Raw genomic sequence first — 24,329 nt, forward strand, 5'->3', positions numbered from 1 at the left:
CCCGAGTTCTGGGTTCTGGCCCCACTGGAGCCGAATGGCTTTTTCTAATTAACCCCTCCACTCCCGGTTGTCTACAATGATATAGCAAAATCTACCAGCGGGCTCCTTTGGGCTTAATCTGTAGAACTTTCTTACAACCACAGCCGTCTAATAACTGGGACTGTTTATTTCATGAAGCAGTAAACTCTCCTTACCTATGTCTGAGCACCAGACTATTAGCTGGATAATCAATCAAGACGCCACGGAAGAAACAGGTGGTTTCCACGGAGGAAAGTGGCCAGAGGTCCAGGTTTGGCCACATCCCTCCCTAATCGTTAAAATAACCTGGAGAGCAGACTTCCCGTCTGCCCTGATGTGAGTTGAGGCACCCTCAGTGCCAGTAATAAGATGACTTAACAAGTGGTGTAGATACACGTCTTATGTCATCCTCACAGCAGTGCAATGATATTATTCTCAAAGAAATAGAGGCTCAGAGCATTCATTGACTTGTCCAAGGCCATACAACCAGGAGTGGAATAGCGGAACACAGGGTCTTCTTCGTCCCGGTGAATCACATGCCCTAAAAGGGCCACGGCTCAGGAGATGCCTCAAAAAGATTCTGGGACCGGCTGCATGAAAATCGCTATGGGTAATTTTAAAAATGCGTATTCCTGAATCTCAGCCAAGAGCCATGAATTAGACTCTTGGAAGGTGGGTCCAAGAATCCGCATTTTAATAAGCTCCCTAGGTGTTTCCTATTCACAGGAGACTCAGAAAACTGCTAATCTAAGTCTTTTCTTCTATCTCTAAACTTTGGAGGCTTAGTTTTTCATTAGGAACACTCCTGGGGTTTTTTTCTTATCCATCACTTGAATATCTTTTACGAACAAGTCGCAGCTCTGGCCCTCCTGGTTTCACAGTTTTTTTTTTAAGTTTATTTATTTATTTGAGGGGGGGGGGGAGAGAGAATCCCAAGCAGGTTCTGTGCTATCAGTGTGGAGTCCAACATCGGGGCTCGATCCCACGAACCATGAGATCATGACCCGAGCCAAAATCAAGAGTGGGATACTTAACTGACTGAGCCACCCAGGCGCCCCTCACATGTTTCACTTAACAAACACTTATGTAGCATTTGCTACCTGTAAGGCCCTATTGATTGATGATTAAATTCTCACCACAACCTTACGTGCTAGATAATATTATGATACTTATGTTATAAATGAAGAAACTTAGGCACAGAGACGCTAGAGGTTCTTGCCTCAAGGGTCCCAAGATGCGACCTTAGGCTGTCTGGCTTGAGCCCATGTGTCAACTACCACACTGTGCTTCCAACACAGACCTGCAGCTTCCAACACAGGTTTGGGATTGTCGTGAGAAGCACTGGGAGAACACCCGCAGGCCCCTTAGATCTGAGCTTTATGCACCAGCTTACAGTTCCTTGAAGACGCCCTCCTGCTCCGTATCCCTGTGTCTTCACGTGCTCTGCTCTCTCTGCCAACATGCCCACCGCCCCTCCTGCACATGGCTAATCCCGCCTCATCTGGCAAACCTAGAGGCCATTTCTGGGTGTCCAGCATGAGGTAGGTTCCCCTCTTCTCCGTTCCCAGGGCCCAGAGCTCACTGGCCTCATGGCGCTAATTACACTGAGCTACACCCACAGATCTGCTCCTCCCTTCCACAGGAGACTGTAGAGCCCCTGAGGACACACACTGGGACTTATTTATCTTCTGCTCCAGGTGTCTAGTGCGAGAAGGAGCTCTATAGATGCTTGCAGCATAAATGAAAGGTTGCATTCAAAGCAAGGAATGGTTATTTGCTTTGTAATAGAATTTACCAAAGGTTTCCAAACCCCTGTGTTCATTTACATATCATTAATTTCTGGACAGAAAGTCTGGAGGGCAGAAAGTGAAAGCCACTGCCAACTGGAGAGCCATCCAAATTTCAGATAAAATGCTCTGAAATTATAATTTAAGTCACTGGGAAATCTTCTATTGATCTATGAAAATGTGAATTAGACACAGGTTTCCAGGGACACTCCTGATGCATAAAGGGAGGTGCACACATTAAAGGGTGTTGGCTTTGGTGCTATACATGTGTAAGCAGATGGGGGAAGTGAAGCTTGGCTTGTGAGTTCAGTCCTTTCCTCTCCAGCTGGCAGAAGCGAGAAATTTTGAGAGCTCTGCTCTCCTGGCTACTGAAGAAGGATCAAGTTTCCCTGCTCTGCAATGACCGCCGAAGCCATCTGGAGAAAACAAAATTCTCTCACACAAGAAGAACATAAAGAACAATGGGGAAGCTGCGAGACTTTGGTTCTTCAGCTCCTGCAATCGAGAAAAGTCTAGCTGGTGTTTTTATCTAACTTGTCTCTAAGTGGCCTAGGAAATCAAACAGGAGAGTTGCAAAATGTTCTATAGTCTCAGGGTAAGAATTTCTTACATGCCCAGAAAGCCACTGGAGTTATAATTAAATTCCTCAAATAAGCAAAGCAGCCCCAAACATGGAATATTAACCTCCTCATCTTGTGTAGCTTACATTCTTTAGATTGTGTACATGCTAAACAGACTCACTGACATTTTTCTGCCTTTAAAAGAGATTTCGACTTTTTCCCTCGCATCAAAGAAAGTATATCAAAAAAATGCAAAACGGGATTTGTGATTAGTAGAAACAGACCATATTAATTTTTCCTTCTAAACAATACCCTGAGAGCAAAGCAGGCTAAACCCATTATGTTAATTCAGTGATGGAGTGCTCAGATTACGCCGCAAAAGTAAACAACGTGCTTCAGATAAAGCAGACTACGGCGCACCTCACAATTATATTTCATGGTGGAAAATAGGTTTAGGAAGCTTCTGGCCTGGTGATTTAAGGTAAATGCCCTACAAGCTTCATGTGAAACATGCAGTTCTATGAAACCCGTATTTTATGAAATAAGGTCCGGTCAATGTTTTGACCAAAAATTCAGGAGTGCGTGCCCCCTGCCATGGATGTAGGTTTGGGCCAATTATCTCTGCTGTGCCCGCTGGTCAATGAATGCAGTATTATTTCCCTTCAAACTGGATCCTATGGGACAAGCCAGGAAGGCTTATGCGTGATTGGAGAGAGCATCTCCAAATAAAACCAATGGAAAGAATGCATTCCTCACCAAGGAGAACTCATCAATCATATGAATAAGTTTTCCTCTTCTTTAAATGCCCATCCCCTCCTTTCATTCAGTTCCTTCTCAGGAAATGCATTGTGAGAACTGATCTAAGCTAATCTGATCACTCACTGATATTAGATTCCTTCTAGTAGGTGAGACCTGGAGGTCTTCTCTCCCATGACCTTGGTACCCAATTCTCCCACACACACCAACACACATTCTGCACATATTAGTGAGCAAGCACAAAAAACAGTTATGCAACCAGCTCCCTGAGAAGTTCTCCTCCGTTATTTCAGTTTTTGTTATCTCTAAAAGGGTTCCCAATACTTGGCTACCTAGATTTTTAACATCTTGCTCACACAATGGTATAGAATCCACAAATCCTGAACCCCATTCATTTCCACCATTGTGGGAAATAACAATTCTGAATACCCCTTGCTGATCCGAAACAAAGATCACTGAAGCACTTATGGTAATCATCTCATTAATCTTTCAAATATTAAACACCCTGTACTGAATATTCTCAATTAGGTGCTGCAGATATTAGTTTGCTATCTCTGAGATACAGATTAATTCACATGTGATACACACACCCTACAGTTTCCACACTCAAGAACTTAAAAGTAAATTACAGAAAACATAATCAAATGAAATATTCATTTTAACATCTTTTTTATTAAAGATTGAGATTACTTATTCTAGGTAGTACATGGAAAAACTCCCCCTTACTGAAGTCAAGAATCTGTGCTAAATCAGGGGCGCCTGGGTGGCTCAGTCAGTTAAGCGTCTGATTTTGGCTCAGGTCATGATCTTACAGTTCGTGGGTTTGAGCCCCATGTCAGGCTCTGTGCGGACAGCTCAGAGACTGGAACCTTCTCCAGATTCTGTGTGTCTCCCTCTCTCTCTGCTCCTCCCCCGCTCATACTGTCTCTCTCTCAAAAATAAAACATTAAAAAAAATTAAAAAAAAAGAATCTGTACCAAATCTTATTTCCTTTCCACCGAATATGAATGACCAGGGGTCTGAAGAGAACATGGGTGGAGAACACAAAAATCTGGGTCCCAGTTCCATATATGCAAATAACCGTGTGATTCCTATTAGTTAGGAACCTTTGTGTTAAAGTTTCCCTAAAAGGTATTGTCTGGACAACTGAGATGCATTTTTTTTTTAAGTTTACTTATTTATTTTGAGAGGGGTGCGGAGGAGCAAAGAGAGAGAAAGAGAGAGAGAGAGAGAGAGAGAGAGAGAGAGAGAATCCCAAGCAGGCTTCATACTGTTTCAGCAGAGCCCAACACGGGGTCTTGATCTCACAAACCATGAGATAATTACCTGAACCAAAATCCAGTGGGACGCTCAACCTACTGAGCCACCCAGGCACCCCATGATGCCTACTAATGCATACGAAGACAAGTGACAGAGTAAAATAAATTAGGCAACATTACTTAACACATGTGTGTGCTTCTCCCAATCTAACCACCTATCCTATATATCACCTCTAACCCATTAGCCTACAGCACTTCATTAATCATATGCCAATTAAAAAAAAGGCTTACCTGCCTACTAATAAGGAACAGAGTCTCTGGCCTAAGAACAAAACTTCAACCTATCTGTACAGCCTGATTGGCCACCACTTTGGCCATTTCTTCCCATCTCCTGTCTCTGTACTTGCCTCAGCTCTAGCTGCTCCCAATACCTGTTTGCACACACTCTCCAGGATCTACCACCATCGAGCTCTGAGACCATTATAAATTCATCTCCATTTTCCCACTGCACCTGGCAGAAAGCCTACACTGGGCACTTGGCTGGCAGCCAGACAAACTGGGCCTAGGAAAACAAGGACCGGGAGACCCCAGACCACAAAGCAGATCCTTGGAGCAGGCCTTAGGGAGAGGAGGTAGGTAGTCAGCAAAAGGAAACAGAACCAAGGACAGGAAGTCCAAGGAATCCTTCACCCCATATGATCTGACTTGTGCCATAACCCATCCACTTGGCAGTCCCACACTCATACTCAATGCCCTTGTCTTCTATACAAGCCACCTTTTCTCTCCATGCCCTTGACTTAGACTAGAGGAATGGATCCAGTATTCCTCCTAGGTCCCCAATGATATGCACAATATCGCCATCCCCGAACGTTTGCACTGCCTTTTTGAGTGCCTACTAATGTGTCTGCCTCCCCACTGGGCTATGAGCTTCCTGAATGAACAGGGACCTAATTCATCTTTGTGTTCTCAAAACCCTGCAGAGCCCTTAGCCCATGGTAAATGCTTTTTTAAAAAGTTCACTAAATAATTGAACAAATAAACGAAGTCTAGTTTAGAAATGTGACGGTGCCTAATTGCTGACTGCTCCCTTAGCTTAGTGATCTGATTTCATCACAATGACCCTGGACAATACCCACCTTTTACTAATTCTCCTGTAGTAGGTCAGAAGCAACTTCTAGAGCCACTCCCCAGCAACCTTCGCTGGAAGGTTCTTCACTGGTATTGCCTCTGGTTATTTTTTATATTCCTTTAAATACAATGGTCACCCTGCACATACACGGTATCTTAATGTTCCAATTATCTTACTAGCAAGTCACCTAAAGTAAAAGGCAGTTGTTTTTTGTTTTGTTTTGTCTACAGAATTTCACAATTACAGTTTATTTAAGTTCTTAAAAGTTCTATGATACCCCTGTTATGGTCTGAATGTTTGTGCCTCTCCAAAATTTGTTAAGTTGAAACCTGATGCTCAATGTGATGGTATTAAGAGGTGGGGCCTCTGCGAGGTGACTGGGTCACGAAAGGCAAGGCTCTCATGAGTGAGATTAGTGCCCTCACCAAAGGAAGATCCACTGCTCCTCTGCCATGTGAGGTTACAGTGAAAAGACAATAGAGAATGGGCCCTCACTACACACAGAATCTGCCAGTGCCTTGATCTTGGGCTGTCCAGCCTCCAGAACTGTGAGGTTGTTCATAAGCCAGCCAATGTTATGGTATTTGTGTTACAGCAGCTTACGCAGACTAAAATAATTTCTAACAAATACTGACTTATCTGCTATGTGTAAGAAACTAGCTGGGTGGGGCCTAAAATTGTAAGACATCATCTTGCCTTTCATGGGGCTTTTTAGGTCAAAGAAATGACAGCAAGCAGGATGCTCTGTGGGCAGGAAGAGGCCAGGGTCAGGTTCAAAGGAAAGGCAGGGACGAAGCAGGCTCTGTGTCAGGAACCAAGTAATCAAAACAGCAGGTTTACCCAGGGCACCAACTGTCACTCTTTAAAGGCAATCCTTTCAGGAACTCTCTTCTTCTTCAGACATCAGGATCAAAACAAAACAAACAAACAAACAAACATCCAACAATTTATTAAGCTAAGACAGCTAATAAATATTTTAAGCTGTGAAAACTCTTCAGTGTGGCATTTTTGTATTGGATACCAAAGGAAAAATCTGACCTGGCGAAAGTAGAGTTGTGAGAATCACCACACAGGAGCCCCAAATGGCCAACTGCTTTAGCAAACACCTTAGAAGATGAACAATGACAATGGGCCACATGTAAAGGTGAAGGGCACAGCTATAACATATATGTAACATATAACACATATAACATGGCAGAGTTTCATGCTTTCCCAAAGATCATCTCCAACTGTGTGTAACTGCATATACCCATTCTTTAGAGATTTAGTTTTTTTTGTTTGTTTGTTTTTTTTAAATTCTTTTCTTAACATTTTATTTATTTTTGAGAGACAGAGTGAGACAGAGCACAAGTTGGGGAGGGGCAGAGAGGGAGACACAGAATCGAAAGCAGGCTCTGAGCTGTCAGCACGGAGCCTGACATGGGGCTCAAACCCACAAACCGCGAGATCATGACCTGAGCCGAAGTCGGATGCTCAACTGACTGAGCCACCCAGGTGCCCCTAGAGATTTAGTTTTAAAGATCTAGTATAAGAATTCTAAACTACTATATTTCTTTTCATAGACACGTTATAAGATACCATCACAATATCTGAACTTGAGTCAAAATTAAACGACTTTCTCCAATTCGGAAACCTACATTTTCTCCCCTTTATTATCTATCTGCAGAGGGTTTTCGCATCATTTCTAAATTCAACAGATCTTCCCTACTTAAAACAAAAAAACAAACAAAAAAAAATAACACGTGATATAAATTCAGAGAGTTAAAATATAAAGGCTGAACCTATTAGCCACACCTTAGAAAGAATGCAGTCACTCCCTTTCTCTCACTTACAATCCTACCAGGGAAGGGAAAGGGAGGGAAAACCAGCTTACTGGTTACCTTATTTATTTTCTACAACCCTGTGATAGGTTTGACTACCTTCCTTTTAACAGATGAAGGAAGTGAGGCTAGATTGCCCAAGGACACAGAGCTAGCATGTGCTGGAATTAGGACTCACACCCCACTGTGAGTCCAAAAACTCTCATGTCCTTGTTCACGAGAACGGAAGCCAATGCTTGGTGGATGGTGCTAGAGAGGAAGCAAAAGAGGGATGTAGAGATTTGCCATAAGGCTTTAAATTATACCTATCCGATGCTGCTTCTAAAAACAGAATTTGATGTCAAGTGTCTCACTGTAGAAAAACATAACTACTCAGATGATTTGGCTGTCTGGAATTACCCAGGCTGGCAGACGCAGAGAGAAGGTGGGTCTCCTTCAGAAGAACCCACTCCTTCACTCTGTCGCCCCTCATTGATATCCAGCTATAGAAACAATAGCTCGCTGAATGGGAAGGAGGGAAGGAAGGAGAGAGAGAGGAGGACAGGAGGGAAGGAAACTCTTGTGTATAAACTTCTAGGAATTTGGCCATGCATATACACTTTGCCAGAGACATTTTTCCTTAGCAAAGGGAAACATGAGAACATGTCACTATTTTCGAAGCAAACCCCAGAATAGCATGCTCTGGTCCACTCTTTCCTTTGGAGCTGACTTTTGTCTCGACCTTTTGCAGGAAGCACACTGACTAGTAGAGGTACACTGTCTGGAAACAGGCTTTTTTTCTCTAAGAGAACAACGAAATTCCATGTTGAAAGACACAAGCTGATAAACTCTAATGTTTTACCGACATGAGCAATTGAAAAATGAGACATTTGCCATCGATTTTAGAACAACGTGATATCCACCCCTAGGAGGCATATTTGCCTCCTAACCCGACGAGATGAGGCACAGTGTGGAGGACTGTACCAACTTTGTAGAGAAGCAGTCCGATCGTCCAGAGACTGTGCCAGAGGCTCATCTCAGTTTGCTTAACAACTAACCTGGGGCCAGTGCTCCCATTCCCACTTGGGGGTGGGGGCGACTGTGCCCAACTTCTCTTCCCCAGGACACCTGCGATTCTCCTCACCCCCACGAGGGAGGCTGGAAAGTTTCTCTTAGCCCTATACAGCTTGAACACAAATTAAATTCTTTGGTGCCGGAGGAGGGCTTTGTTCCTGAGCCCTAGAAGGCACTCTCATGCCCCGGCCCCCTGAAAAGGAAGGACGAATGAACAGGGAAGCCCTAAGCAGACTCTGCAGGTTACCAAGGGGGGGCTAAGTACACCTGTGACCTGTAGGTCCGGCCCGCACCAGAAGGTACTTTGCCCTAAAAAGCCATTGTTTGGAGCAAACGTGAACAGGAGTTTGAGTAGAAAGGCTGAAAACATACACTTTCCCCTACCGCATTTATACTGCATTGTAAGGGTTCCTTTGTAAGCCTAACTCCTCTACTAGGCTAGGAGCTCCCTGAGTCTGGGACTGTGTCCTCAAGGCCTTAGCCACTGGGGCTGACAGTGAAAGTCACACCATGCTTGTTGAATATGAGAAAAAAAAAATAAATGCTACAAACGCAAAGAGGCCTGCCGCCCCCAAATGATAACGTAAGTTTGAAAGCTGATGTGGCACTGAAGTATTTACGAGAGAGAGCACAGAGACTGACTGTATGGAATCATCAGCGGCATCAAATCCTAAGTGTCTGACGATCTGGAGACCAGAGTATTTGAGCACAACCGTGGATGTCAAGATGGGTCTAGAGATTGCTGCTCATTGCCATATACCTCTCAGTGTGACGTATGAGGGGACAGGGCATGGGGGCTTGAAGGGCACTGTTCCACTGTTGGTCTCACGCTTTCTGTTCAGGTAGGCACACTGGACTTTAGTGCATAGGTATCCAGATTTGTGGATTTCATGCCAGTAAAAAAAAAAAAAACAAAAAACTATATACGATTACCATCATGTCATAAGAGAAGGGATATTTTATGTACACATTGAAAAAAATTTTTAAGAAGAGATATATTAATACAAAAGACTTTTGGAAGGACAGAATCTCAAAATAAATGGAGATTCTTTTTTTTTAATGTTTATTATTTATTTTTGAGAGAGAGAGAGAGGGGCAGAGTACAAGCGGGGGAGGGGCAAGGAGAGAGGGAGACACAGAATCCAAGGCAGGTTCCGGGTCCCGTGTTGTCAGCACAGAGCCCAACACAGGGCTCAAACCCAGGAACTGTGAGATCATGATCTGACCTGAAGTCGGATGCTTAACTGACTGAGCCACCCAGGCACCCCAAATGGAGATTCTTGATAAAGCACAACACTACCCCACATTGTCCTCATTTCTTAAGGATCACAGGAAAAAGCCAGTACGGAAAGTCACTGTTCTGTGGACCTGAATTTGGAAAGCAATTGTTTTATGAAAAGAACATAGAATTTGGGTCTTAAACACATCATAGTTATGGGGCATCCTCAGGTGAGTCATTTTGATCTCTGTCTTCTATCCACAAAGTTCAGTAACTCCACCCACTGCTAGGTTTATTCCTTCACCAAAGAATTGAGTTTGGTTATTCTCATAATGTGGCCTCAGGACTCCCTGAAACAGAGCCATCTGAGGTACATATTACAAGCCCAAGTTCCTTGGCCCCACCCTGGGTGCAGTTCTCAGGAATGGGGTCTAATTCTAAGGAAACCCAGGTTCTTATTTTTCAAATGGTGGTTGATAATATCTGTCCTAATCACTGCAGAGTCTGGTGGTAATATTACAAGGATAGAATTCCTTTGAGAATCTGCAGCAGCTGTAAAAGTGGAAATGAGAACAGGAAAAAAACAAGAGCAAGAAGGACAAGAATGAAGAGAGTATCTGAAGAAGTCAAATCACTCATTTTTTCACAGTCTGTATTCTCATCCTATGAACAGGGGTTGTGAACAAGACTGGTGACTTTTTAACCCCCTTTTAGAAGCTAAACTATTTTCAAGCAATATCTTTTTAAGAAAAAATTTAATGTTTATATATTTCTGAGACAGAGACAGAGCATGAGTAGGGGAGAGGCAGAGAGAGAGGGAGACACAGAATCCAAAACAGGCTCCAGACCGTGAGCTGTCAGCACAGAGCCTGACATGGGGCTCGAACTCACAAACCGTGAGATCATGACCTAAGCCGAAGTCAGTCGCTCAACTGACTGAGCCACCCAGGCGCTCCTCAAGCAATATCTTTCAATGAAGCATCATCTTTAGATAAATGCAGAGTTGCCCTGATAGACGTGACCAGGCACCCTGTCCCTTCAGCATCCCCTCTCAGATACCAGTAGCCTCTGAGGTCCCCCACAGTAGATGATAACAGAATGATTTGATCTTTGAGGGATCATTCTGGCTCCAGAGAAGGTAAATCTAACCATCAAGCACCAGTCATCAACCAATGTCCCTGGTGTGACTATCATCAGCACAATCAGAAGATACTACCCTTAACTTAAAAAAAAATCCATTACTGTTCTTAAGGCAGAGGTTCTAACCAAGTAAACCGTCTCCTTTCTTTCTTCATAGGACCTATGGAATCTGTCTCTTACTTTCCATCCTCCATGGCCACAGCCACAGTATAAATCTCTAGAAACTATCTGAGACACTCAGATCGTTTTGTAAACTTTCTGGTGTTTTCTTTCTTCATGTATAAATGTATATGTTATGTCTTAATTTTTGTGCTTTAAGTAAAAATGACATTTTCAGACAAAAACAAACACAAAAAGCCAAGATGGCGGCCGCCATGAAGAAGACGGCTGCAGAAGTTGTCAATGTTACTTTTGAAGATCAACAAAAGATAAACAAATTGGCACGGAATACAAGTAGAATCACAGAGCTGAAAGAGGAAATAGGAGTAAAAAAGAAACAACTCCAAAACTTAGGAGATGCTTATAAGGACATCATGCTTGTGGATGATGATTGCTTAACGATACCCTATCAAATTGGTGATGTTTTCATTAGCCATTCTCAAGAAGAAACACAGGAAATGTTAGAAGAAGCAAAGAAAAATTTGCAAGAAGAAATTGATCCCCTAGAAGCCAGAGTGGAATCAATTCAGGGGGCGTTAGCAGATTTGAAAGTTCAGTTCTATGCAAAATTCGGGAACAACATCAACCTCGAAGCTGATGACAGTTAAACATTTTATAATACTTTTTAAAAATGTGTTTAATAAACTTGAATATCATTTAAAATGACAATTTCCCTTCTTCAAATGACATGGAAAGCAAAACTTTCTTTTTTTAAAATTTTCATTTATTGAATGGAAACTTGCCTATTTTCACCTGTCTTGCTTATTTATTTTATGTTTTTAACAGAAGAGAGTATTCATCTATGTATTTTGCATAACTATTCTATCAAGTGTAGGGGCTTTATGTCATGTTATTAAAATTGGTTAAGCAACAACAAAAAAAGGCTGTCCCGACCTTCAGACCCCTTTAGTTAACTGCAAGCCTTCTTTCTAACTCCTTGTCTTGTCACAAATCCAACTGTGATCAGGTTTCTGTTCCTATCCCTACAGTCCTCACAGGGATACTTCAAACTCATCACCTGCCAAACTGCTCACATTCTCTGGCTGCTTTCATTGACGAGCACATTTGTCTAGGGCTCTTGCTGAACAATCAGGCTCCAACCTCTTGTTCCCCACCCTTGACATGTATTTCACTCAGTGTCCCCATCTTGGTGGACAGAAGATTCCACCGTTCACCTAGGTGTTGAGGTCAAATCCTTGGATTCGTTCCTGACACTTCTGCTCTCCTCACGTCCTATTCAGCCTGAGTCCTGTCACAGCCATGAAAGAATGGCCACTTTTCTTCCCCCGTGCTCAGCTCACTCTGCTCCAGCTTCCTGGATTGCTTGCTGTTCAGGCACATCAAGCACATTCCAGTTTGTCCATGGTGGGTCCTCTACCTGGAATACTACCCCCCCCACACACACATATCTGCATGGATACAATCGTTCCTTCCATTCAGATTTCTGTTTGAATGTCATCTCTTCATAGAGGTCTTACCTAACCACCCTATTTAAAACAGTCCTTCCAGGGGCGCCTGGGTGGTTCAGTAGGTTGAGCGTCCAACTTCAGCTTAGGTCATGCATGATCTCACGGTTTGTGAGCTCGAGCCCCGCATCGGCCTTGTTGCTGTCAGCATAGATCCCACTTCAGATCCTCTGTCCCCCTCTCTGCCCCTACCCTACTTGTGTGTGTGTGCGTGCTCTCTCTCTCTCAAACATAAATAAAACATTTTTAAAAATTTAAAAAATGGTGCTTCCATTGCTCTATCTTTACCCTGATTTATTTTTTTTTCCATAATATTACCACCTGAAATTCAATTATATACACTTTTGTTGATATGTTTACTATCTGGTTCTGTTCTCCTGAGATATTCAGCCACACGAGTTCTGAACTGTAACTGTGTTTTTAACCCAGTATCCCCAGTGTTAAGAATAATACAGACTCTTAGAAGGCGTCTGATCAATATTAGAAAGGAAAGAAAGCGAAAAATTTGATTTTGTTCTTAAAGCCCTCATTTCATCAACTACCCTTCTACACTTAATGTCAACGTACATTGACATATTTAAAAAATTTAATTGCGGTAAAATACACATAAAATTTACTGTCTTAACCATTTTCGAGTGTACAGTTCAGGGGCATTAGATACATTCACATGGTTGTACAACCATCACCATCCTCTATCTCCAACACTCTTCTCATTTTGCAAAACTAAAACTTTGTACCTATTAGAGAACAACTCCCCATTTCTCCCACCTCTAGTCCCTGGAAACCACTATTGTACCTTCTGTTTCTGTGAAGTCGACTATCTAGGTATCTCATACAGGTGGAATCATACAGTATTTGTCTTTTTTGTGACTGGCTCATTTCACTTAGCATAATGTCCTCGAGGTTCATCCGCGTTGTAGCATGTAGCTTGGTGTCAGAACTTCCTTCCTTTTTAAGGCTGAATGATACCGCATTTGTATGTATATACCACGTTTTGTTTACCCATTTGCCCATCAACTGGACAACTGGGTTGCTTCTGCCTTTTGGCTATTTTGAATAATGCTGCTGTGAAAATGAGTGTACAAATATCTCTTTGAGACCCTGCTTTAAATTCTTTTGGACACATACCCAGAAGTAGAATTGCTGGATCATATGGTAATTCTATTTTTACTTTTTTTGAGCATCTGCCATGCTGTTTTCCATAGCAGCTGCATCATTTTGTATTCCTACCAGCAGTGAACAAGTGTTCCAATTCCTCCCCATCCTCACCAATACTTGTCATTTTCTGTTTTTTGGATAGGAGTCATCCTAAGGGGGGTGAGGATGTAGTTCATTTGGTTTTGATTTGCATTTCTCTCATGAATAGTGATATTGAGCATCTTTCACATACCTGTTGGCCATTGGTATGTCTTTTCCGGAGAAAGGTCTATTCAAGTCCTTCACCCATTTTTGAAGTTTTGGGTTGTTTGTTTCTTACTGTTGCTGTTGAGCTGTAGGAGTTCTTTGTATATTCTGGGTATTAATCCTTTATGATAGATGTATGATTTATAAATTACTTTCTCTCATTCAGGGGGTTGCTAAATACTGTATATTTTTAACTCCTTGAGTTGGCTGGTGTCCTCTTAACCTGTCCATTATTTATTTTGGAGGGTCTACTCCTAGAGAAGAGAGATGGTGCCTCGGTTTGACCCGTGCAAGTCTTAGCAAACAAGGCTGTCTATGTAGGCTTTCTGAGGATGATTACAAAACGATGCAGGATACTATTTGGTATCGCTTTTCGTTCAATAGTGGCCAACAAATGAAAGTACAACTGTTAATTAAAAGCACATAATGTTGCCTGATTATGAATAAAATGTCCCAGCTCACTAGAGCATAATTCCTACAGCATTAGTGGAGAATTAACTAGCTTTATTAAAGATTTGGAGGACTAGTCACTTTTTCATCATCCTTTAATTAAAACCTCTACATCTTGCACTTGAAAGCCTTTGTTTCTTACCCATTATTTTCATTCTTTATTCTGTCTTTAAAAAATGAGGATGAAAAATTTTAAAAAGCACAAAAGTTTTTAAATGAGCTTTTCATGCTCTGTAATAATAGAAAGGCATAGTTTTCTAAAATATTGAGAAAACATAAGATTTTAATGTTCTTTGAACTAGAAGGCCAAGAAAAAGAAGAAAAGCAGTGTGGTTAGCAGAACATTTTGGATTTAAAGTTCTTTTATAGGCTGAAAGAAATTTATATTAATATACAATTTCTTTCCACCTCCCTGTTTACACCAGATTAAAGGTACCACGGTCCACAGGTACCAGTTCAAAGTCTTATGGCGCAAATTGTCCAGTCATAGCACAGCTTACTTTATTTCTTTGTGTGGAATAGTTATTTGCCCTTGGAAAATGGCACAGCAAGACAGCCTCCCTCAACCTTGGCTCCCTTTGCCTCCCAAAGACCCACACCTGAGTGTTACACACAGTGCTGGATGGACACATACAGACATTCAATAGAAGTTGCTGAAATTAATTAATAATTTAAATCCTATTAGCCAGGATTTGTTGGGTATTATGTGCCAGACTTCCTGCTGTGTGCTTCACAGTCATGATGTCACAATGCCAGAGGCAACTCTTGTCACTTCATGACCATGAAACTATTTACACTCAATTCCATATTTCTCCCCATAAGCCCCCAGTTATGGACTTTTTCCCCCTCTAAAAATTCTACTGTATGCTACTTAAGGAAAGGAGAAGTTGCTTGGTATTTTTTAATCTTGATTTTGGGACTCCCATCTCTAAATCCTTTTATGCAAGCAGACCTTATTACATAGGTAATTTCAGCCCAGCTGAGAAGAAATCTAGGAATAACATATTTTTTGTTTCATCTTGTTACTGAATGTAGCCTGATGCCTTTTGCAAGAAGAAAAAAACTGACATTACGTATGTGATAAAGAATCTGAGTGATAGAAAGCAATAAGAGAGCCAGGTAACTTTCTACACCAGGATTATTATTTGTATGATTAAAATATAAAGACACCTGAATTTATCTTTTCTGTTTATTCTATTTGAACCTCATAATGTCTATGTCTCTGCTTTCTTCTAAATATTGTTTTCCATATTTCAAACATCTAATTAGGTAAACACAATGCAAAGTGAGATGATACACTGTTTGGAAAACCATAAAATTATAGAGTAGATAGACTTCCATTATAATCCAATTTTCGTTCTGTCATAATTTTCCAAAAGGGCTTCCTTTGGGGTTGAAACTTTCTAAGCTTGATTTCAACTCAAAGCGGAGTGTTTTGATTCACCTGAATTTGGAGAAGGAAGATTCAACTCAACCTTTACTCTGCTGATCATATGAATTTCTTTCCTAGCAAAACAGATCAGGCTTAATCTCCTTTTTTTTTTTTTTTTTTTTTTTTTTTGATGTAGCCTCTGACACATTTCAGGAGCCACTCTCCTTAATTCTTGGGCACTTAACAAAATTATTCCAGTCATGCAAGTGGTACAGAAGATGATGACATAATGATGAGGTCACATTCATTGCCCTGTCTCTGTCCAGTCCTACCTCTTGTACAGTGTATACCCTAGTACAAGCCCATCCTATACATAGGCCTACTGTCTTCCTATAGATAACCTAGAACTGCTGGATCAAATGGAATGTGTATTTTAAACAGTAATATATGCTGCTAAACTATCTTCCAAAAGGACTGCACTAAATTAGTATAATTTCACTTAAAGTACATACATGAGAGTATCTATTTCCCATATTCACCAACAATGACATTACCATTCTCTTGGATAAAACTTTCTTCATTGTTATTTTAATATGAAATTCCAAAATTGGTATGAGTCTGCTAACATAATTCTCTTTCTTAGGTCATTTGTTTTTTTTTTCAAACAGAAATTTTTTCCTTATCCTAGGAGTTCTGAAATTTCATCAAGATGCACCTAGCTATATGTTATTTTTCTTTCATTGTGCTAGAAGTCTGCCAAGCCATTTAATCTCAAAACACAAAGTCTATCTTCAACTTAGAGAAAATATCTTTTTTTTTAAAGTTCATTTATTTATTTGGGGAGAGAGAGAGAGAGAGAGCATGCACACACGTGTGTGAATGGAGAGGGGAATGCAGAGAGAGGGAGAGAGAAAAATCCCAAGCAGTTTCCACACTATTATGCGGGGCTCGATCCCAGGAACCATGAGATCATGAGCTGAGATGCAATCAAGAGTCAGACGCTTAACCAGCTGAGCCATCCTGGTGCCCCTAACTTAACCATTAATGTGGCTGTCGCACTAAGTTGTCCAACCTGGAACACTCTGAGTTTAGATGCCAACAATGCCTCTGACTCAGGATCCCTCTGAATCAATTATTAAAGCTAGGGTGACTCTCCTGTGTGCGTGTTATGTTTTAATATTTATCTAATATTTCAAGTGGCATGTGAGCAAAGGCTACCTTGGAGCGGGCAGGAAATAACTAAACAAAGTATCCTGTGTTCACAGTATCACAAACAATACCCATCAGCTTTCATAAATCATCTGTTTCAATGGAGGTAACAAGCTTGACATAGATATTGTTAAGAACTAAAGTACGTAATCAGAGTAGACAAGATGTCTGGGGGATTTACTCTGTGATAGACAGAAAGAGTAAAATTTCTCCAAAAGAACTAAAGCTGAACAAAGGAAAGGTGCTGCCATTCAATTATTTCTTACTTATCACTTCTGATAGGAAGCCACCTGGGAGTGACCCTGCAGAGTCTACCTGTGTTAAAGTGCCCTCGTCTAGAGCTCGTCATACAAGTGATGCTAAGAAATGAAAATTGTATGGCTTAGCAAATGGTTGTAGCTGCATGCCAACCAGCAGAAATCCGTCCTGTGTAGATATAATGCAACGCCAGAATCTGAAAACCGTTATCTTTCCATATTAGCCCTGAATTGTATGTGGAATAAACCACATTGAGAATGACTGAAAGTTAAGAGTACAGTTACAGGGACGATCACATTAAACAGAACTGCCTACATTAAAGTATATTTGGCTATTTTTAAACCTTTAGGAATAAACAGAAGCTTGCTAAATGATTAAAATCAAATTAGCATAATTTAGGATCTGAAATTATTAGAGTCGTAATGTAATGACTACATTTCTTTAAACCTAGTTAATGGCAAAACACTGTTACTTCCTTTTAGGAAGAAATTACATTAACTAATATCATTGGATACCATTGAGATTAGCCAGTTCATCTCCACAGGAGCCAAAATTTGTACCAGTAATTAGAATGCTAATATTTTATAGATAATTATGATGAAAGTTTCTTGTCCACATACAGGAGTAAGAGGGAAAGTGAATTTTCTACCACTCTGTGAAAAACGCTATTCAAAATGTAAATGCAAATAAATAAAAGTTAAGATGAACATAAAATAAAAACAAATAAGCTCTAGAGATCTGTTGTACAATATTGTGGTCGTAGTCAACAATGCTGTATTATGCACTTAAAAATTTGAGAGGGTAGATCTATGTTACGTGTTCTTACACCACAATAAAATGCTTTAAAAAATAGTATTATTAGAGTAATGGGACCATAGGAGGTTTTGTATTTTGCTTAAATCTTCAAAACATTTGACTTCAAGATGTTAAACACTGAAAGAATAACTTTGTTCCCTTACAAAATACTTTCTGTAGGAGATTCTATGAAATAAACAAAAAGAAGAAAATGAATTACCCATAATTCTTCTATCCTGAGATATGACCATTGTTTAACAGTTTGATATACACTTTCAAGTTTTCCTATTGACTGTATTTTTATTTAAAACATGGGACATTTCTGTCCCTTTATTACTAAACAATACACTGTGGACTTTTTTCAGCAATTAAAAATGGTCTTCCTTAACAGCAATTCTTAAAGTAGAGACTTCAGACTTTTATGTGTCCCTGAGATCCTTTCTTTGGGTCTGGGGAGTCAAATCTATTTTCATAATAATATTAAAATGTTACTTGCCTTTTTCACCATGTTGACATTTGCACTGGTGAATCAAAAGCAATGGTGGGTTGGGCATCTGGGTGGCTCAGTTGGTTAAGTGTCCGACTTCAGCTCAGGTCATGATCTCACAGTTCTTGGGTTCGAGCCCCACATTGGGCTCTGTGCTGACAGCTCAGAGCCTGGAGCCTGCTTCAGATTCTGAGTCTCTCTCTCTCTCTCTCTCTCTCTGCCCCCTCCCACTCTCTCTCTCTCTCAAAAATAAATAAACATTTTAAAAAATTAAAAAAAAAAGCAATGGTGGGTAAAACTGTTGTAGCCTTAAAAAGAATCCAGGTAGGTTTTGAGTTTGGTGCACTGGAAAGAATCAAATCCATAATTATCCAAAAAGCCTATTAAAATACTCCTCTCTTTATAGTGACATATATATTTGTGGAGCTTGAGTCTTTTTATTCTTCAGTTGAAACATATCAGAACACACTGAATAGCAAAACAGGTATAAGAATCCATATGTCTTCTCCTAACCCAGTCAAGTAAGATACTAAAGAGATTTGCAAAAATATAAAAGAACACTCACCTTTTTACTAATATTTTTTTAAGAAATACATTTTCCAAAAAGTGTGTTATTTATGTTAATACATATGTATTTGTTGTTTCTAAATGGATCAGTACATACACATATTAAAAATTTCTACATAGTTTCTAACATAGTAAATACTGATAGATATAAACCACATGAATAAAAGCCTTTTGGAATCGTCACTAAGTTTTTAGAAGTCTTGAGACCAAAATGTTTGGGAAATGCTGTTTTATAGCAGGATTTTTATCAAAAGTATATTGGTCTTTTTTTTTTTTTAAGTTTGTTTATTTTGAGAGAGAGTGAGAGAGAGCACAAGTGGAGTAGGGGCAGAGAGAGAGAGAGAGAGAGAGAGAGAGAGAGAATCCCAAGCAGGCTCTGCACTGTCAGTATGGAGCCCAACTCGGGGCTCAAACCCATGAACCGTGAGATCATGACCTGAGCTGAGATCAAGAGTCAGGTGTTTAACAGACTGAGCACCCATGTCCTCTTTTTAATGGACATGTCTTAATTTATTTAACTCCAGAATATACAATTCTTGAAAGCAAAGAAAACTGTAAATCCTAAAGGGCCTAGTAAAAGATTTGCTCCCAGTGAGTAAGTAAGATTGAGTAATGCTCAATCAGGTTGAATCCCAGCCACCTTAGTTTTATTTTGTTTGTTTTTTTTTTCCTCTTCATCCCTACTGCCTCTCAGATGAATCAGTGGAAATCTGCATGGCATGATCCTAAATGAATTAGAAGTATTATTTAATCAGCCTTTTTTTTTTTTATGAGGTTAAGAACATATTTATAATAGTAAAAACCCATGGACCAGTTTATTTCGTAAATCTGGATTTTCTTCAATCAGGATTATCTACGCTAACGAATTGATTTTTAAAATTAACCTAGGATAAAACAAAAACAAAAACAAAAACTAAAACAGTCTGCCCAGTCCTAAAGCATACAAATCCATAACAGGCTATTCTCTCATGCATTAATATCACTCTTTAATGAATTAAATATAGAGAGAGTTGGCCTCATTAAACTCAACCGTCTCTGGGGGGCTTACCTAAATAACTTTAAACCAGACTATACTCCTTGCAACCTTTTCTGCAGTACTTAGGAATCTTCATTGTTATCGAGGCCTTGAGCACCCATTTTAAGTAGTCTAGGGTACCAGTGCCAGAATGGTAAAGAGCACAACTTAAATGACAGTCCAGTCACGTAAAGTTCCAAAAGCGTGAGCACTGGAGCTCACACTCCAGTTTTAAAAACCAGTGACATCTGGCTTTAATGCGGCACGAACCTGGGGATTTTTATCGGTGATTTTCAAACCGCAAGAGCTGAATTTGCTCTCCGAACACCGACACTAGGTTTTCCTATTTTAAAACAAAACACCCCTCCTGTCCAACAGACCCTTTCTGTTTTACGACTCCATCACGGACTCTGGGTCCTCAGTACGTGCAGATTCTAAGGAAACATAGGAGGAGGGTAGGGAACCATCCACTGGGTCCTCTTCCCACTTCCCGTTGGGCCCAGGACACAGGCTTGTGTCCTCAAGACTCGGCCTCGTAGTGTTGCTGCAACCAGTGGATTGCACTCTTGTCACCGCGATGACACCCTTCATCTATGGGCTCACTCCTAAGTATCACCTTTTTCCTCTTCCAGGGTCAGAGAGTGATTTCTTTGGACAGATTCTTGGCATTTTCGGGGGATAATGTTTTTGTCTTCTTTCTCTTGTAGAACAGAAGGGGGACAAAAAAACATAGAAAAATAGAACTAAAAAAACCTGTTCCCTACCTCATGCCCTAACTCCTAAAGGGTAAAGACAAAGGTGCCATTGCCAAGGATAGTACATGCATCTAAGGTAGATCTTCTCACAGATACTGAAGGTGATGCTGTTGTAATATTCACAGATGGTGACGGTAGGAATGGGTGCCGCTCAAGCCGAAGCCTTAGGTGGCCTTCTAAGGCCGGCCCTTCGAAAGTGGCAACAATGTTGTCCTCCAGAGACAATTTCGGTTGTGACAACGTGGGTTGGGGGCTGCCATTGGCATCTGGTGGCTAGAAGCTAGGGATGTTGCTCCACGCCCTCCAATGCACAGGACGGCCCCCACAACACCGTATTCTCTGGCCCCACATGTTGGAAACCCTGCCCCGGCATTAGCAAAACACACAGCTTTGGGGCCCACGGATGTAAATGGGAAGCCTACTGACCTTACTCAATAGTTCATTCAACTATTTGTGCTTTTGTGCCATTTTCCTTATCCGAGGTATCTGATCCCCAGCTCCAATACTTATTAGCTGTGTGACCTCGAGCAAGGAACTTAAACTCTGTACTTTACGTCTGAACCTTAAAAAAAAAAATAATGCCTCCACACAACTGTTGTGAAGATTGCATCAGACGAGACAAACAGAACGCTTGGTGATAAATGTTAGCTGTCACTACCTTCACTATCATTATCATCAACAGCGTCCCCACCATCATCATCACCGTCATCGTCATCAAACATCAAGTAACTACCAGGTGCCTGGCACCATGTTTGGACCGGAAGATACGTGAAAGAATAAAGACTTGGAATCTATCGCTAAGGAGATCACAGACATCCAGCTGAGCAAAAATGCAATCAAAAGACCGATCTCAAAGTCCTGAAATCCTAAAGAGCTTTCCCCAAGCAAGAGGCACTCCTCTGCACCCTTCAACTGCTCCGAGAGACACGCCTTTTCACTTGGTCTTAGCCAAAAGGACGAGAAAGTGACCAGACGCACCTTTTCATTCTCCGCTAGCCCCAGAGGAAGTCCTGCTTGTTCTGAGCAGGATTTCTCATGTTCTGCTTCTCTGCTACCTCTCCCTCCCATCAGAACCCTGGATTCTCTGGTTCGGGACCTCAGGTGTTCTGTGGTAAAAAGTTATGCTCACAACAAAGACCTAGTAGCACACAAGGAGAATGGCTTCCCACGGGCCTCAAAAAGAGGGCAGGCTGACAGGGTCACCATGTTCACAATTCAGGGGCCAGGAGCACCTGGGTGGCTCAGTCGGTTAAGCGTCTGACTTTGGCTCAGGTCATGATCTCACGATTCGTGAGTTTGAGCCCCGTGTCGGGCTCTGTGCTGACAGCTCAGAGCCTGGAGCCTGTTTCAGATTCTGTGTCTCCCTCTCTCTCTGCCCCTCCCTTGCTCATGCTCTTTCTCTCTGTCTCTGTCTCTCCTCTCTCTCAAAAAAATAAACATTAAAAAAAATGCAGGGGTCAGTGTTTCAGCCCAGGGGGAGCATGTGGTCAGCGTGCACCATCAGCATGCACTGGCTCCCTGTGGCATTTTTAGCATGGGTCAGCCAGAAAATATTCATTGAGCAGAAATGAGCATCTTCTAAGGAAAAAAATTCCCCCATTAAAAAAGGTTTCATAATTTATTTTCCTTATTGTATCAAGTGACTTTTACTTATCCCTCTTATATCACCTGATACAGCTCTGCTCCTTGCTCTGTGCAAGAAAGTTATAATTTGCACATGCACATTATAATTTGTAACTGTACAAATGACTGCAGTGTCACATTCACTAGAATAATGACCTGTAACATAAATAAATGGGGGTTGTAAGGAGGGCATATGCCTTACGAGAATATCCGTTAAGCCCTGCAGTTCAGGAATGAACTTCTGTCTTGCACTGTTCTACACATTCAGCAGCAGGAAAATTACTTGAAAGGTAAAAGCCCCATTTAGATGCTGTATATTTTTTGTTGATTCGGATTAAACCTCAATGATTGTTTTTAAGTTAATGTGAAACCCTGTGGAAAAATGAATCATGTTCTTTAATTGCCATAATGCTGTATCATTTACTTACACTAGAAATGATTGGTGATTCTGCTTTGGGGTACGTCCTGAACAAGCCAATTAGTACCCAGATTAACCTCCGTAATCACTCTCTAGCCAATTGCTTTCCATAATTTTTTTTTTCATAAAATTTGTTTGCACTCATGTTTCTTAATGCGGCAGGTAACTAGTCTTGCGTTTTGGGAATTTGGTTTTCTAGCATAAAAAAAGTTTACAGTATATCCTTTGGAGAAATTTATTGCTGAGTTACTTGCACGTAATACTAAAATCCTCTATTTTGTTAAAAGGCTTCAGACCATAAGAGGATACAAGATGGCTGGTTTTCGGATTATTAGTAAGCTGAAAGTTTCACTTCAAAAAAAAAAAAAAAAAAAAAAAAACCCTGCATGGTTCCAACTCTCTAAACCCTTCTTTAAGAAAAATATACATTCCAAGTCAGAATGATAAGGGAGGCAGAGAAGTGTCTTCATGGCAGCCTTCCTCCTTCAAAATACATCATCACCTTCCGTAACATCTATTATTCTGGTCGCTCACAATCTTATATGTTCAGGAAGGAATATTTTTTAAGCTCTAATTGCAAAAAGTGCTAAGGTGTTCTCTCTCCTGTTGGAACAGTCCTAGGAGCAATCTGAGCTGAAGTCCTGTATGCCCTCGGGCATCAGGTGTATCTGTTATCTCTGGAGGACGGAGGGGTGAATTCTCTTTGAACTAGCCTACATGAGGGACCAAGGGGCCTCCTGGGATAAACATGGAAGGTAAAGCAGTGACAAAAAAGCCTATCTTCTGCTAGGACAAGGGACCGTGATACAAGAAAAACAGAAGTGATGCTAAGAACAACCAAAAGTCTACTCTTTGAATATGGAGAGACTGCTCCAGCAGGCACACAGAGGCCCTACGTAGAGAAACTGCAATCGATGTAACACTAAAGGATAGGAGTGGTTTATCTGAAATCTCAGTAGGGTACTAGAAGATATTAACGGCATTCGTTTATCACCATGTCTCAATTTATGACACTCACTCCTGGGCTGCACCTCATTACCACAATTGCCAGGATGGATATAGGTTTCCCCCACTGCACGCAAGTACAGCATTCCCATGATAACTTTCCTGAGCCAAAATGGTGTAAGGCAAAGAAGCATTCACCATTAATATACATGGAAAAAATTGTAGGCATTCCCAGACCCAAAGAATAATCTCTCTTATGCTTTTCTGACACCTTAGGTCACATCTTGCTAACAGATGCACAAAAGAAGTCGAGATAAAGCACAGGTGCTCACAGAACTTGAAGCTCTGGCAGCTTGATGCTGAGATGCTGAGTGTAGCTCCCAGGGAGGGAGTTTGGCGGGGGCCCCTCCGCTTGGGGTGCCCGCTGTCTCTATAAGGCCTCACTGCAGAGCAAGTGCTGAAAGCTATTTTCACTATCTTTTTACGGAAAGGCAGGAATCCTCTTTGGATGTTTTTGTTGGTTGGTTGGTTGGTTTCAGTTAATGAAAACAGACTAATGCAGTTCTTTCCCAAAAGTGAAGTGGCGTGATGTGAACTTGGGGAAAGCAGGGGATACCTTTGTAGCCCTGGATGGAGGCTCTGTCGGCCTTGGATGGGTGTCAGTA

At 41.1% G+C, this 24,329-nt stretch overlaps 2 protein-coding genes across 12 annotated transcripts in view; one reads left to right on the forward strand and one right to left on the reverse strand.

Moving 5' to 3' along the window:
- The window catches only part of ENOX1 (ecto-NOX disulfide-thiol exchanger 1), a 572,287-nt gene that overhangs the window by 316,454 nt on the left and 231,504 nt on the right, over positions 1-24,329 (reverse strand). The window lies entirely within an intron of this gene.
- On the forward strand, positions 11,104-11,543 carry LOC128776097 (prefoldin subunit 4-like). Its single transcript, XM_053899219.1, has one exon. It carries the CDS (start codon positions 11,104-11,106, stop codon positions 11,506-11,508), a length of 405 nt encoding a protein of 134 aa, XP_053755194.1. The 3' UTR covers positions 11,509-11,543.

This window comes from Panthera pardus, unplaced genomic scaffold (genome assembly GCF_024362965.1).
Source record: "Panthera pardus isolate Hobbes unplaced genomic scaffold, ASM2436296v1 HiC_scaffold_1, whole genome shotgun sequence".
Classification (NCBI taxonomy): Eukaryota; Metazoa; Chordata; class Mammalia; order Carnivora; family Felidae; genus Panthera; species Panthera pardus.

What these genes read in the sequence shown, in the direction of transcription:
- LOC128776097 (XM_053899219.1), top strand. Translation starts at nt 11,104, where the DNA reads ATGGCGGCCGCCATGAAGAAGACGGCTGCAGAAGTTGTCAATGTTACT.